Source organism: Anastrepha ludens, chromosome 4 (assembly GCF_028408465.1).
Source record: "Anastrepha ludens isolate Willacy chromosome 4, idAnaLude1.1, whole genome shotgun sequence".
NCBI lineage: Eukaryota > Metazoa > Arthropoda > Insecta > Diptera > Tephritidae > Anastrepha > Anastrepha ludens.
Window position 1 is genome coordinate 31468008 of NC_071500.1, and position 13935 is coordinate 31481942.

The 13935-nt window shown below is 38.9% G+C and overlaps 2 protein-coding genes across 6 annotated transcripts in view; both read left to right on the forward strand.

The window, feature by feature from the left end:
• The window catches only part of LOC128861485 (endothelial differentiation-related factor 1 homolog), a 28286-nt gene that overhangs the window by 4559 nt on the left and 9792 nt on the right, over positions 1–13935 (forward strand). For 2 of the 5 annotated variants that reach the window (XR_008454380.1, XR_008454381.1), the window contains exons 3-4: positions 10690–12321; positions 12386–12587. The gene's annotated coding sequence lies outside the window, so the exon portion shown is untranslated. Of the gene's footprint in view, positions 1–10689; positions 12322–12385; positions 12588–13935 lie in introns of those variants that run through there. The other 3 variants (XM_054099652.1, XM_054099650.1, XM_054099653.1) reach the window with 3 other exon arrangements.
• LOC128861484 (uncharacterized) lies at positions 602–8718 on the forward strand. Its single transcript, XM_054099649.1, has 2 exons — positions 602–1245; positions 6274–8718. Exons 1-2 carry the CDS (start codon positions 1232–1234, stop codon positions 7796–7798), a joined length of 1539 nt encoding a protein of 512 aa, XP_053955624.1. The 5' UTR covers positions 602–1231; the 3' UTR covers positions 7799–8718.

The following is a 13935-nucleotide window of genomic DNA, read 5'->3' on the forward strand; positions in this document are numbered from 1 at the left end:
ACTGGGTTGCTGCTCCAGAAATTTTGAGTAAAAGTAAAATTTGTAGAAAAAACATTTGAGTTTCAAAATGACGTGCAATAATTCGTTCAGGAGCAATAGCTCGTACGTTGGTATGTGCAGGACCAGTAAGGCATGAAATGTATCCCGACATACCACTTAAATCAGCACATCACCATTTTTTTGGGTCAATGCGTGCGAAAAGTAGACTTTTGACAATCTATGCCCGGTGCATTTCAAATATACAGGGTGGGCCATATAGCGTTTGCTTTTTGAACCACCTATTTTTTTGAGAATGTTAACACAAATTACATGTCAAATGTGTTCATAATTTGACATTTACGAAATGGGCCTCTATACGCTTGAACAAAATTGGGAAATATTGAAAACCTATTTCGAAAGTGGTGAGTCTTCTTCTTCTTCTTTTCTGATTTTTACATCGGTGGCTACGTCAATAAGCAAAATTGTTGTTGGGGCTCAGAAAATCCACACGTTAGGGTGCGACCAGAGTGAGCGCTGAAAGCCGAGCCGAGATTGTCAGTGCGATAAAACTGATTACATACAAGTCAATACAAATAAGCTTGTGTAAGTTAACACGCGCTACATTTATTTTCTCTTTTTCCTTTTCTTTTGCTTTACTTAATTGTAATTTAATAAGACAAACAAGTTGTAGACATTAGGTAAGCAATTTATTTCTTAAGCGTGCCGGAAATGCAAGTAACAGAATACTGACCTGCAGGCACTAATTGGGCAATTCTTTCCAAAGAATTAAAAATGCAATACTTGCATTAATATTGTAAAACTTAGTATAATTAATTGAATTGTAAAAATAAATTTTCAGTCTAAAACTGGAGTCCAATAAAGCGGTGCATTAGCTCCGATCTTTTTTTAAAAACTCAATTCGACTTTCGAATTAAAAACTGGCGCCCGAGCAGGGACCAGTCGCGAAAAAGTGTAAAGTGTTTAAAAGTGTCTGTGAAAGGAAGAAATTAAAAGTTGACTTCCCAACGGCACCAACCCTACTAAGTGTCTGTGAAAGGAAGAAATCAAAAGTTGACTTCCCAACGGCACCAACCCTACTTTCCGACTGGTCATCAGGATTTCCAGCAGACTCAGGCTCTCTTGTGTTCGTCCGGAGACCACCTCGCATAGAAGTGTTGCAGCAGGAGCCGCAGTAGGTCTAACCGACCAAAAAGGAATACATCCGTGCAGCCAGCGAGGGAAGAGTAGTTCAATGCTACTCCTACTGTAAGTTAGCGTATTTAACTAAAAACATTAAGTTAAATTAAACCTTTTTAAATTTACAAAATAATAAAATTAATAACTTGAGACATTAAATAAGAAGTGAGTTATTACATTAAGTGAAATTAAACCTTTTTAAATTTACAAAATAATAAAATTAATAACTTGAGACATTAAATAAGAAGTGAGTTATTACATTAAGTGAAATTAAACCTTTTTAAATTTACAAAATAATAAAATTAACAACTAGAGATATTAAATAAGAAGTGAGTTATTACATTAAGTGAAATTAAACCTTTTTAAATTTACAAAATAATAAAATTAATAACTAGAGATATTAAATAAGAAGTGATCCATTGTGTATTCCAATATAATTATTTTAACTAATTTTTCGCATAGGTACGAAAAGCGTGTTCTAATTTGAACTATAGAAAATATTTAATCGACAAAAAATAAAGCGTAATAAAAATAATTTGAAAGTTAGGAATAAGATAAAGAAATCCAATTCTGGATCAAGACAAAATCTAAATACAAGTTAATTTTGACATTTCCGTTATTTAAATTATAAGGCGTAAATAATCGTGTCCAATTGCGAAGATGAGTAATCCAAGCAATCTGATAAGACCACCGGTTCTAGGGCAAATCCCTCCGGGTGCAAATCTCCAAAACGAAGAAAATAGGGGCATAGTTAGGCAAATAACAGAAGTGGTCAATAGAATACTAGACGACAGGTTAGCAGTTAGGAACGTTATAGAGGTAGACGAACCTGTTAACATAGGACCCCAAGGAATCAGTGAACTCGACAAAATTCCTGATGTTGTGCGTTCTTTGCGAGAATTTGCAGGGGACCCAGGTGAATTCGGATCCTGGAAGAAAAGTGTCGATAGAGTTCTACAACTATACGAGCCAATGCGAGGCTCACATAAATACTTTGGTATCTTAAACACCATACGAAACAAAATTACAGGCCAAGCGGACATTGTGCTGGAGTCCTACAGCACACCCTTAAATTGGACCGCGATTTCACGTTGTCTCACAACGCATTACGGCGACAAACGAGACCTAGGTACTTTAGAGTACCAAATGGCCTCACTGACTCAGGGAAATCTAACCATACACGAATATTATCAGAAGGTTTATTCAAACCTTTCTCTGATCCTGAACAAAATTTCTTGTTTAGAAGCCGGATCAGAACCCCGGAAACTTCTTGTAGACACGTATAGAAACAAAGCGTTGGATACCTTCGTTAGAGGTCTCAATGGTGACCTTCCGAGACTCCTAGGGATAAGAGAACCAACAGACCTTCCAGAGGCTCTGCAATTATGCCTCAAATTGGAGAATCAAACCTACCGAGCAAATATCGTCAGTAGGAAACCACCTATAAATCTACGAAGGAATTTCCCCCCACAGCCCCACGCCGCACCGAAACCGTTTTACCCACACCTTGCCCATTGGAATCAACCAATGCAGAGACAAACACTCCCACCCTCCTATATCCCACCTCAACAACAAGGGCACTGGCAAAGACCCCAGAATTTTTTCCCACAACAACAAAACTTCAATTCTCAACCTCGACACCTGCCACCACCTAGACCTTTTGCACCAAAGCCTATGCCAAGACCTGAACCAATGGACATCGACCAGAGCATGCAGACGAGAAGGGTCAATTACATTAATAGGCCACCACAAAACCTAGCATTTCACGGGAAAAGACCAGCACCTCCCCAGCAAGATATGGAAAAAAGACAACGAAACTTTAACATAGAAGCGGAACAATGCAACAGCGTTGCATACCGACAAGATTTGGAATATGCAAACCAACACGACGAAATTAGACAAGACAATTACAACGTGCAAGAAACTCTCGAACAGTACGGTACAGACGACAATGCTGCAGAGGATTTTTCGGACATCCATTTTTTAGATTAGCGAACTCCTCACTTCCATATTTTGAATGTAAAACGAAGGAAGGAGGAATTTTAAAAATATTGATCGATACGGGCTCAAACAACAATTATATGCAACCCTCTATTGTACCCAATTCACTCCCGAATGACCAACCCTTTTTTGCTAACACTATAGCTGGAAAAATAAAAATTACGCACCACACCAACGTTAGTCTATTCGGAATACCCGATCTAAAAATTAAATTTTTTTTGTTACCCTCCTTAAAGTCATTCCACGGCATCTTAGGCAATGACAGCCTCAAGCAACTTTCGGCGGTAATCCACACAAAATACAATTATATGACAATACGAGATAGAGTCAGGATTAAAATAAAACAGCAAACCATACAATCGATTAACGCAATAGACATACAGACCGACCACCTAAATGACAGACAGAAGACCACACTTAACGCAATTGCGAAGAATTTTCCCAAACTTTTTACCGAACCTGAAGAAAGACTGACATACACTACGAAAGTACAAGGAAGCATAAGGACGTCCACGGACACACCAATATACACCAAATTTTATCCGTACCCTATGTCACTGAAAGTGGAAGTAGAGAAACAAATCAAAGACTTGCTACAAAATGGTATAATAAGACCTTCAAGGTCTCCATACAATTCACCTGTATGGATAGTACCAAAAAAACCAGACACTTCAGGAGAGAAGAAATTTCGCATGGTAATTGACTATCGAAAATTGAACCTAGTAACTATATCGGACAGATATCCTATACCCGAAATAAATGGAGTACTAGCACATCTAGGAAGAAATAAATACTTCTCAGTACTCGATTTAAAGAGCGGCTTCCACCAGATTCCTCTAAAGGAATCGGATATAGAGAAGACAGCTTTTTCGGTAAATCACGGTAAATACGAATTTACCCGGCTACCTTTCGGTCTCAAGAACGCTCCTTCAATTTTTCAAAGAGCTCTTGACGACATCTTAAGGAACCATATAGGAAAGAGATGTTACGTGTACATCGACGACATCATAATATTTAGTAAAGATCAGGAAACCCACTTTAATGACATCCAACAAATCTTCGATACGTTAGAAAAAGCAAATCTAAAAGTACAACTTGACAAATGTCAATTCCTAAAAACAGAAGTGGAATTTTTAGGATTTATAATATCCGAAAAAGGCCTCAAAACAAATCCACAAAAAACCGACGCAATAGCAAAGTTTCCAATACCTAAAACTCTAAAAGAACTCCGATCCTTTTTAGGACTTTCAGGGTATTATCGCCGCTTCATCAAAGACTACGCGAAGCTCGCGAAACCCCTTACAGTCCTCTTAAGAGGGGAAGGCGGACGAGTGTCCAAAAATCAATCAAAAAAAGTCATGGTAACCTTCAACAAAGACGCCTTAGATTCCTTCGAGAAACTTAAACGATCACTCATTGGTAAAGACATAATGCTTGCATACCCCGACTACTCTAAAGAATTTGTGCTAACAACAGATGCCTCCAATTACGCAATTGGAGCCGTACTATCGCAAAACGACAAGCCAATATGCAGCAAACGAAAGAGAAATGCTAGCGATAGTGTGGGCGCTGAATTCCTTGAGAAACTACCTTTACGGTTCCGCGAAGGTTAAAATCGTTACGGATCATCAGCCACTGACTTTCGCCCTAAGCAACAGAAACCACAACAGTAAGATGAAAAGGTGGAAGGCTAGATTAGAAGAGTATGACTACGAGCTAATCTATAAACCAGGAAAAACCAATATTGTGGCCGACGCACTCTCAAGACCGCCACAAGTATCACAAATCAATTCATTGACAGGAACGCAACATAGCGACGAAAGTTCGGCGCACAATCTTATCCCAGCAGTAGAAGGACCTATAAATGCTTTCAAGAACCAAATTTGGCTCCTAAATGGCGACGAAAATAGTTACCAATTCAAAATACCCTTTCCCACATACCATAGACACATTTTTAATCAACAAGATTACGATGAACAAAATCTAATTTCAATTCTTAAACGTTATTTAAATCCCTCCGTAATAAACGGACTTTTTACCTCAGAGCCAATCATGGGAAGAATCCAACGATTATACCCCCTTCATTTTTCTAAATTCAGAATACGTTTTACCCAAACCAAAGTCGAGGACCTTACAGACGAAGCCAGACAGGAAATAGAAATGCTAGAAGAACACAGACGCACCCATAGGAATGCACAGGAAAATAAAATCCAACTATTACAAAAATTTTACTTTCCAAAAATGAGTGCTAAAATAGAAATTCTAGTCAGACAATGCAAAATTTGCAAAGAGAATAAATATGACCGGCATCCAAATAAGCCACAGCTGCTTGAAACTCCCATTCCGAAATATCCCGGTGAAATAGTGCATATTGACATTTATAATACAGAGAAAAATCTAGTTCTTACTGCAGTCGACAAATTTTCCAAATATGCCCAAGCTAGAGTAATAAAAAGCAGAGCTTCAGAAGATATTAGGGAACCTCTGAGACAGATAATTTTTGCATTCGGCGTACCAAAAATGATAGTAGTAGACAACGAAAAAGCATTAAACTCAGCCTCCTTATGTTTTATGTTGGAGGATCAACTTGGAATAGAAATCTACAAGACACCTCCTTACACAAGCACAGTAAACGGGCAGGTGGAACGATTCCACTCAACCCTCTCAGAAATTGCGCGCTGCCTAAAGGCGGAACGAATCCATAGAACATTCCTAGAAATTTTGGACAGATCGGTATACGAGTACAATTGCACAGTCCACTCGACAACAGGGAAGAAACCGATAGAAATATTTTTTGGACGCAGGGTCTCTACAAATCCTGACCAGTACGAGAAGGCCCGGCAGGAAAATATCGAAGCACTTAGGAAAAAACAAGCAAAAGACTTAGAAGTGCACAATCGGAAGAGGACCCCAATGAAAACATATTTGCCAGGTGACATTATTTACGTGCGAATAAATAAAAGACTAGGCTCAAAACTTACTAACAGATACAAAAAGGAAATAGTAAAGGAAGACAAATCTAGTGTAGTTATAACAGAAAATGACCGAACCGTACACAAGAGTAATATTAGAACTTAACGCATCTATTGCTTTCAGATTAATAATACCACTCGCCACAGGCGAGTTCCGTATCCTCGATTATACAAACTCACAACTTGCAACCTTTAATACAGGATGGACCAAAATCCAAAATGGCACCTACAAAATTATACATACAATAGACACGGACGAATACCAAAGGACTTTGAACGAACTCAACTCCACGATAAGACACAAAATAACTCCCGACAATTCCTTACTCCCCTTCTTGCTCCATGAAATGTCCGAAATACAAAGTTTCCTAAGTAGATTAAAGCCAAAGGTAAACAAGAGATCCATAAACGCAATTGGTACCGCCTGGAAATGGCTCACAGGGAGCCCGGATCACGAAGATCTCGTTATGTTAGAAAATCATATTAACAATTTACTTGAAAATAACAATAACCAATTAATAATAAATAGAGCAATGAGCGGAAGAATAAATAATATAACGGAAGTGTCAAATAAAATATTTAAAATATTAAAAGATAAGGAAGATGTTCAGCATGATATGGCTGTAAACATTAAATTTAAGCTACAATTAATAAAAGATGAAATCATAAATATCAATTATGCAATACATTGGGCCAAAGTTGGCATTGTAAATTCATATATATTTTCTAACGTTGAAATGAAACTAATAAAAGAAATTATTGAGAAAAATAATATTCCCTTCACTAATATAGAAGAGGCATTTGAATTCAGTAACGTTAAGATAGCCTCTAGTAATTCTAAGATTGTATACTTAATTGAAATCCCAATAACTGACAACAATTTATGTGAATCCCTATTAATAAAAGCAATAAAGAAAGGTAATAGATTATATAAAATACCATTTGAAAAAATTATAAGATGTCAAAATAAAATCTTTGGAAAGAAAAGCAACTGTAAAGAACATAATGAAATTAAAATTTGTACAAAGGAAAATATTGTAGACATCAGTAACTCCACATGCATTCCTCATCTACTCAAAAGCCGATCGCCTAGCTGCATTACGATTAACAACCAACACATTCCCACTGTCCTAGAAGTCCTCCCAGGAATAATACTTTTAAATCGATTTAACGACACCGTTCACATCGACAAGGAGAAGATTAACTTAACTGGATCATTCGCAATCCAGTACCACAACTCCACCATTATAATAAACAACCAAACATTTCTGTCTAAAGAAATCTCCAGCGGAAAACCCCTTCCTGCAGTTCTACAACCAAATGCAACACTTACGGCCGAAGAAGAATTACTAAGCCTGGAAATGATGAAAGAACTTCACCTAAAAAACATAAACTATATCGAGACTCTAAAAAATAAAGGATTAACAACATCAATAGTCAATTTTGGGATATCTGGTATAACTTTAACTCTAATGGCAATCGGGGTACTAAAACTAACTTCAACGAAAGGCCCAAAGCAAGGGGCCAAACACGTCTCCGAATTTTTCAAAAGGGCCCCATTACAAGAGGTAACAGTTAAAAATTTCCAACAACCCGAACCACATCCTGAAGATTATCCTACTCAGACGCACGAGGACGTTCGTTTTTAAATGCGGAGGAGTTAACACGCGCTACATTTATTTTCTCTTTTTCCTTTTCTTTTGCTTTACTTAATTGTAATTTAATAAGACAAACAAGTTGTAGACATTAGGTAAGCAATTTATTTCTTAAGCGTGCCGGAAATGCAAGTAACAGAATACTGACCTGCAGGCACTAATTGGGCAATTCTTTCCAAAGAATTAAAAATGCAATACTTGCATTAATATTGTAAAACTTAGTATAATTAATTGAATTGTAAAAATAAATTTTCAGTCTAAAACTGGAGTCCAATAAAGCGGTGCATTAGCTCCGATCTTTTTTTAAAAACTCAATTCGACTTTCGAATTAAAAACTTGTATAACACAGTGAACGCCGACAAGAGCAGAGAGCAAAGCCGATGGGTGCGAGAAAACAGTTTCAAAGCATTTTGCGCGCTTTTTTGCATTGTTGATGTTTACTTTTTAGAGTGCAGTTGTGTTTTTTAATGGTTTAAAAATAAACAAAAATGGATATCGATCAAATAATAAGTGAAATTTTTTCCCGGCCTGCTTTGTGGGACCAAAAAAACATTACCTCAGAGTCACTATCAATCTTTCGCAAGAAGTTACTGGCACCTTAATAAAATTTGTCCAGTTTTTGTTTAGTTTCACACCTATCTTGTCCAGAATATAATCAAATGTTTCAATTTTCATTCGGGTATATTGTTGAAATTTAGCTGGATATTTTCTTAAATCATTATATAAATGATGAAATTCACCAAATTCATTCCTTTTTAGTGTAATTGGATGTTTTCCAAACTCTTTTGTGTTAATAATTGCATTAATCACACTAGGAGAAGCAAAATACTCGTCATCAGATGAATCCATTACCGTGTACAGCAATTTTATAAACACAAATGAACAACAAAATTAAATGACATAAGAGCAAAACACATGGAATAAACAGAATTTCAACGCTGATTCTCGCATTCACTGTGTTATATACAAATTTTCTTCTCGCATGAAAATAAGCGTCAATAAGCTCGGCTCGGCTCCTCTCGGCATCAGCGCTCACTCTGCTCGCACCCTTACTGTAGAGAAGCAAATGCATCCACAACGAGTCACTGTTTGGTGCGGGTTTTGGTCAGGCGGCATCATCGGGCCATTTTTTTTCGAAAATGAGCGAGGAGCCGCGGTTAAAGTAAAGGGCAAACGTTACCGTGACATGTTCAACGAGTTTTTGTTTCCAAAAATTGAAGAGGATGACATGGACGACACTTGGTTTCAACAGGACGGTGCAACTTGTCACACTGCCAAAGTTACACTCGAACTTTTGGCTACCGTTTTTGAAAACCGAATAAAAAAAAAACATAAATAATTGGCGCGAACACTTCTGTTAGGTGCTTGGCCGAGCTCCTCCTCCTATTTGTGGTTTGCGTGTTGATGTTGTTCCACAAATGGAGGGACCTACAGTTTCAAGGCGACTCCGAACGGCAGATATTTTTATTAGGAGCTTTTTCATGGCAGAAATACACTCGGAGGTTTGCCATTGCCTGCCGAGGGGCGAACCGCTATTAGAAAAATGTTTTTATTAATTTGCTTTCACCGAGATTCGAAGCGAATAATCAGCTGAAATTCCGATATCAATTGGCCGCCTCGGAGCTGTGATTTAAGCCCGTTGGACTATTTTTTGTGGGGAGCCGTTAAGGACAAATGCTATGCGAACCATCCAGAGACGATTGATGCTTTAAAACACGAAATCGAAGTTGCCATTCATGAAATTGGAGGCCAAACAATCGAAAATGTGCTTAAAAATTGGGTTGATCGAATGGCGTACTGTAAAGCCAGTCTTGGCAGTCATTTGAACGATACTATTTTTTATTCATAAATGACAATGTTCAATCTTCAAAATAAAAAAAAAGTTTGAAAAAATATTGATAAGTTTTTTTTTTATATTCGTAGCCGATTCAAAAAGCAAATTGTACATGGCCCACCCTAAAGCTTGAGGAAGTACTTACTAGGCAAGGTTGTTACATAAGTTCTCAAGAAGAGTATATTTAGGATTATGTAATTAACTACAGCTTGTGGTAATGTGCAAACTGAGGAAACCGAATGACTTCACCTAAGCTACACATCAATGAAGAATTTAAAAAGCTTTCTTCGGATGATTCAGTGCTTTTGAAGGAATTCGCGTTTAGCAACGAACTAGTATTTAACATTGAGCTAAAATAGAGAAAAGACTTGAATAGTCTGCACGAAGACGCGATGGAATAGAGAGCAGGCTTCATTATAAGAAAATTGTACTATATTAATGGAACATGTTTCCAATGAGCTCACCTCCACATGGGTGATGAAATGCTCACAAGTATGTGAATGTCAGCGCCGATATCAAGGAGCTTTCATATAAAATTAAATTATAAAAAATTTTAAATTCAATTAAAACAAAATAAGTAAAAAATAACCTTTAGATATAATAATATTTATTTTAATAAGCACAGGTGCTTTTGAAGGAATTCGCGTTTAGCAACGAACTAGTATTTAACATTGAGCTAAAATAGAGAAAAGACTTGAATAGTAGTTAGTAATGTAAGCATAATCGTGACTTGGGGCTCAAAACTCCAAAATTACTTGGACAAAGCGTAGTAAAGTAAGGTAAGTAACCATATTTTGCTCAGGTAATATAATACATTGGCAATAAAATAAAATAAATTTTAAATTTATTTTTTAACCGTTCGCAGCTTGTTACCACTTGAATAAATAACATACTTTTCTGATGCCATTTCTGAAATGAATTGCAGTAGTTTTTGCTGGAACACATGAACAAGATTGTCAAATAAGAATGCGGGGATATTAAAATTAATTTAAATTTATAAAAATTCCAGTGCTTAATAAATATTGTTTATTTTATTTCTAATAATTTTTAGATGCACCGGGTACCGACGAGCAACATGTAACCACAAAGAATACTACCAAATCTGATCGTGAGGCTGAAGAACAAACAAAGAACAAAACAATCAAAAAGAAGAACAAAAAATCGTCTGGCGCGTTACGCAAAGCACGCTACCTGAAAGCCAAACACATTTTGGCTAAGGTATACAAGAATGAAATGGCCGGCATAACACATGAACGCGATGCAGCGGACAAGGTCACCTATGAGGCCGTGGTGCGCGAGTACGAAGCTATGTTATCGAACAAATCTAACGACCATCAAAAAAATATCATTCCTCAAAATCAACCACCGGCTATGGGCAACCGATCACAAGATGTGAGCGGGCGTGCTGCCAATTTCCAGGGTTTTGAGGGCCCTACAAACCGCTCAAAAGATGTGAGCGGGCGTGCTGCCAATTGCCAGGGTGTTGAGAGCCTTACAAACCGATCACAACATGTGAGCGGGCGTGCTGCCAATTTCCAGGGTTTTGAAGGCCCTACAAACCGATCGCAAGATGTGAGCGGGCATGCTGCCAATTGCCAGGGTGTTGTGGGCCCTACAAACCGATCACAACATGTGAGCGGGCGTGATGCCAATTGCCAGGCTGTTGAGAGCCCTACAACAAGTGCGGCGGCTACGGCTAGCGAGGGGACCAGGGATCATCTCCAAGTAGCCCTCGTAGATGCAAAATCCTATAATGGCAGGCGGGTGCTAGACCATTGGGGTGAAATTGAGGCACGGCTGTCAGGCATGGTCGTCGAATACCTCATGGCAAACAAAGGACAGGTCCCTCTCTTCGACTCGGCAGAAGTTTGTCGCGGTTGTAGAGTAATCAGATGTGCCGATGAGTTTTCCAAGAGATTTCTGGAGAAGTGCGTTGCTGAGGTCAGCAATGCCTGGGAGGGGATTTCGCTTAAACTAATTCCTGCATCGGATATCCCTAAGAGACCCAGAGCGCGCATTTGGTTGCCGAAATTGGAGCTGGATGGTCAGAAAGTCCTCCAATGCCTCAAACTTCAAAACCCTGAGGTTCCTATGCACAGCTGGTCTGTGATCAAGTTAGAGGAACCTCAGAAAAACAGCTCCACAGTCTTACTGCTTATTTCCAACGATTCTCTGGACGTACTCGAGCAAAAACAGTATAAACTTCGCTTTGGCCTCAGAATGGCCAAAGTTAAGGTCTTGCCCGCGTCTGTTACCCCGGATGGCGACTTTCACGAAATAGAAGATACCAAACAACCCGACGAACTGTGGCTGTCTGCGACGGATGCGGTTCCAGAGTTCATGGACTCCATGACATTTCCGGAAGCCATGGAATAGGCTTAAGTGAGCTTATCTTAACAAAGTCATGTTAAGAATAACTCTTTCTAGCCACCGATAACCTCTGTGTCATCCTCAGGGAGGATGACATTGATTTCTGCTTCATCCAAGAACCCAGGCGGTTCTAAGATCATGGGTCTCTAGAGCTTCCCTTAACAAAGGAATGTTAAGAGTAGCTCAGATAAACCTTCACCATGCTAGTCTAGCTACCGATAACCTCTGTGTCATCCTCAGGGAGGAAGACATTGATATCTGCTTCATCCAATAACCCAGACCGTTCTAAGATCATGGGTCTCTAGAGCCCAAGGTAAGCATACTGCTTGTATCCTCGTTAGGAAGACTACTAATGCCTTCTTGATTTCTAATTTCAGCTCACCAAACGTAGTGGTGGTACGGGTAGAACCATCTATTGGCCGTTGCTACTATTTAATTTCTGCATACGTGGTGCAGCATCTCCTGAGGAAATGTAGCGTTTGGTGGACTCACTGTCATCTGGAAGAGAGGCCATCCTCATCGGCTGCGATGCCAATGGCAGACATGCCATTTGGGCAAGCAGCGAGATTAACGCTCGAGGTAAGTCCCTTTTTGACTTTATTATTACCTGCAATCTTCTTATTTGGAAGAAGGGCAAACACCCCCACGTTTGTATTCCCAGCATCGGAAACATCAAACAGTTGGGAAGAGGTTCTTGATATATTTCGCTCCAGAACAGTCGGTCCTACGTAACCGGAACGACCTGGATTTATATCCGGCGAGGGACTGTCACTTCCGCAGCATTCCCCATATATGCATGGGGAATGTTTATACTGCTACAACAACAAAACAACTTCCTGATATTAGGTGAACAATTGGAAGGTATCTCAGAGAAATTATTTTTAGGATTACAAGTTGATCCTTTACGAAATTAATTTCGCACGGGAAACCATTCCTCGCCACAGGAACCTTAAAATAATCGACTGGTTTAAGTTCTTTAACAAGATCAACTAGACAAGCAATGGAACACTTAGAGCGATCCTATCAGACTGCCTTTAAAGTGGCTTGTCCAGTATGTTTTAGCAAGAAAGACTTTCCTCCCTGGTGGAGCAAGACGCTGACCGTTTCAAACGTTATACTTGGAAAGAGTACAGCGGATCCATTGAATCCGTAAGGGGTTCTGCCAGACTAAGCAAGATCCTTTCGAGGGGCCATTCCTGCTGAACTCTTGTAAAGAGGGAAGATGAAAGTGGGCTAAATCTGCAGACTAATCCTTGAATATCCTTGTAAATACTCATTTGTCGGAAAATTATATTGCTCCCCTTGACATGACAAGAGTCGATAGGTATGGTTACACGATGTATTCCTGAATTCTATCCTGTCTGTTGGCAGAATCACCTAGGCAATCAATAGTTTTTCCCCCCTTTAAATCACCTCGTTTTGGCGACATCATGCCTGTGATGATTCATAAAATAAGAACCCTGATGGTTCCTGTCCTGCAAGAAATCTACATGGCGCATTACTGGAATAACACGAGGATTGTTTTCATAGCCAAAGTAGGGAAAAGGGGTCACGACTTGGTCAAAGATTGAATTACATCCAAGAGTACTCTGAATCCAAATTGTCTCCAACTCAGCATGCTTACCTAAAGGGGAAATCTACTGAAACAGCCTTACATGAGGTGGTAGTGATTGTGGAAAAATCTCTGGAAGGTAAACAATTCACTTTGGTGGTCTTTATAGATATAGAAGGTGTCTTTAATAATGTGAGAGCGGAGTCAATTGCCACTGCGTTAGATATACTAGAGATGGAAATACCTATCTGTCTGTGGATCTTGTCCCTGCTAGGCTGTAAGGAAGTTAATGCGGTGACGTCGGAGAGTGGTGTCCTTTGGCCTCTCATTTGGCTAAGTGTTATTGACGAAGTTCTGACTTAGTTAAATAAGGGT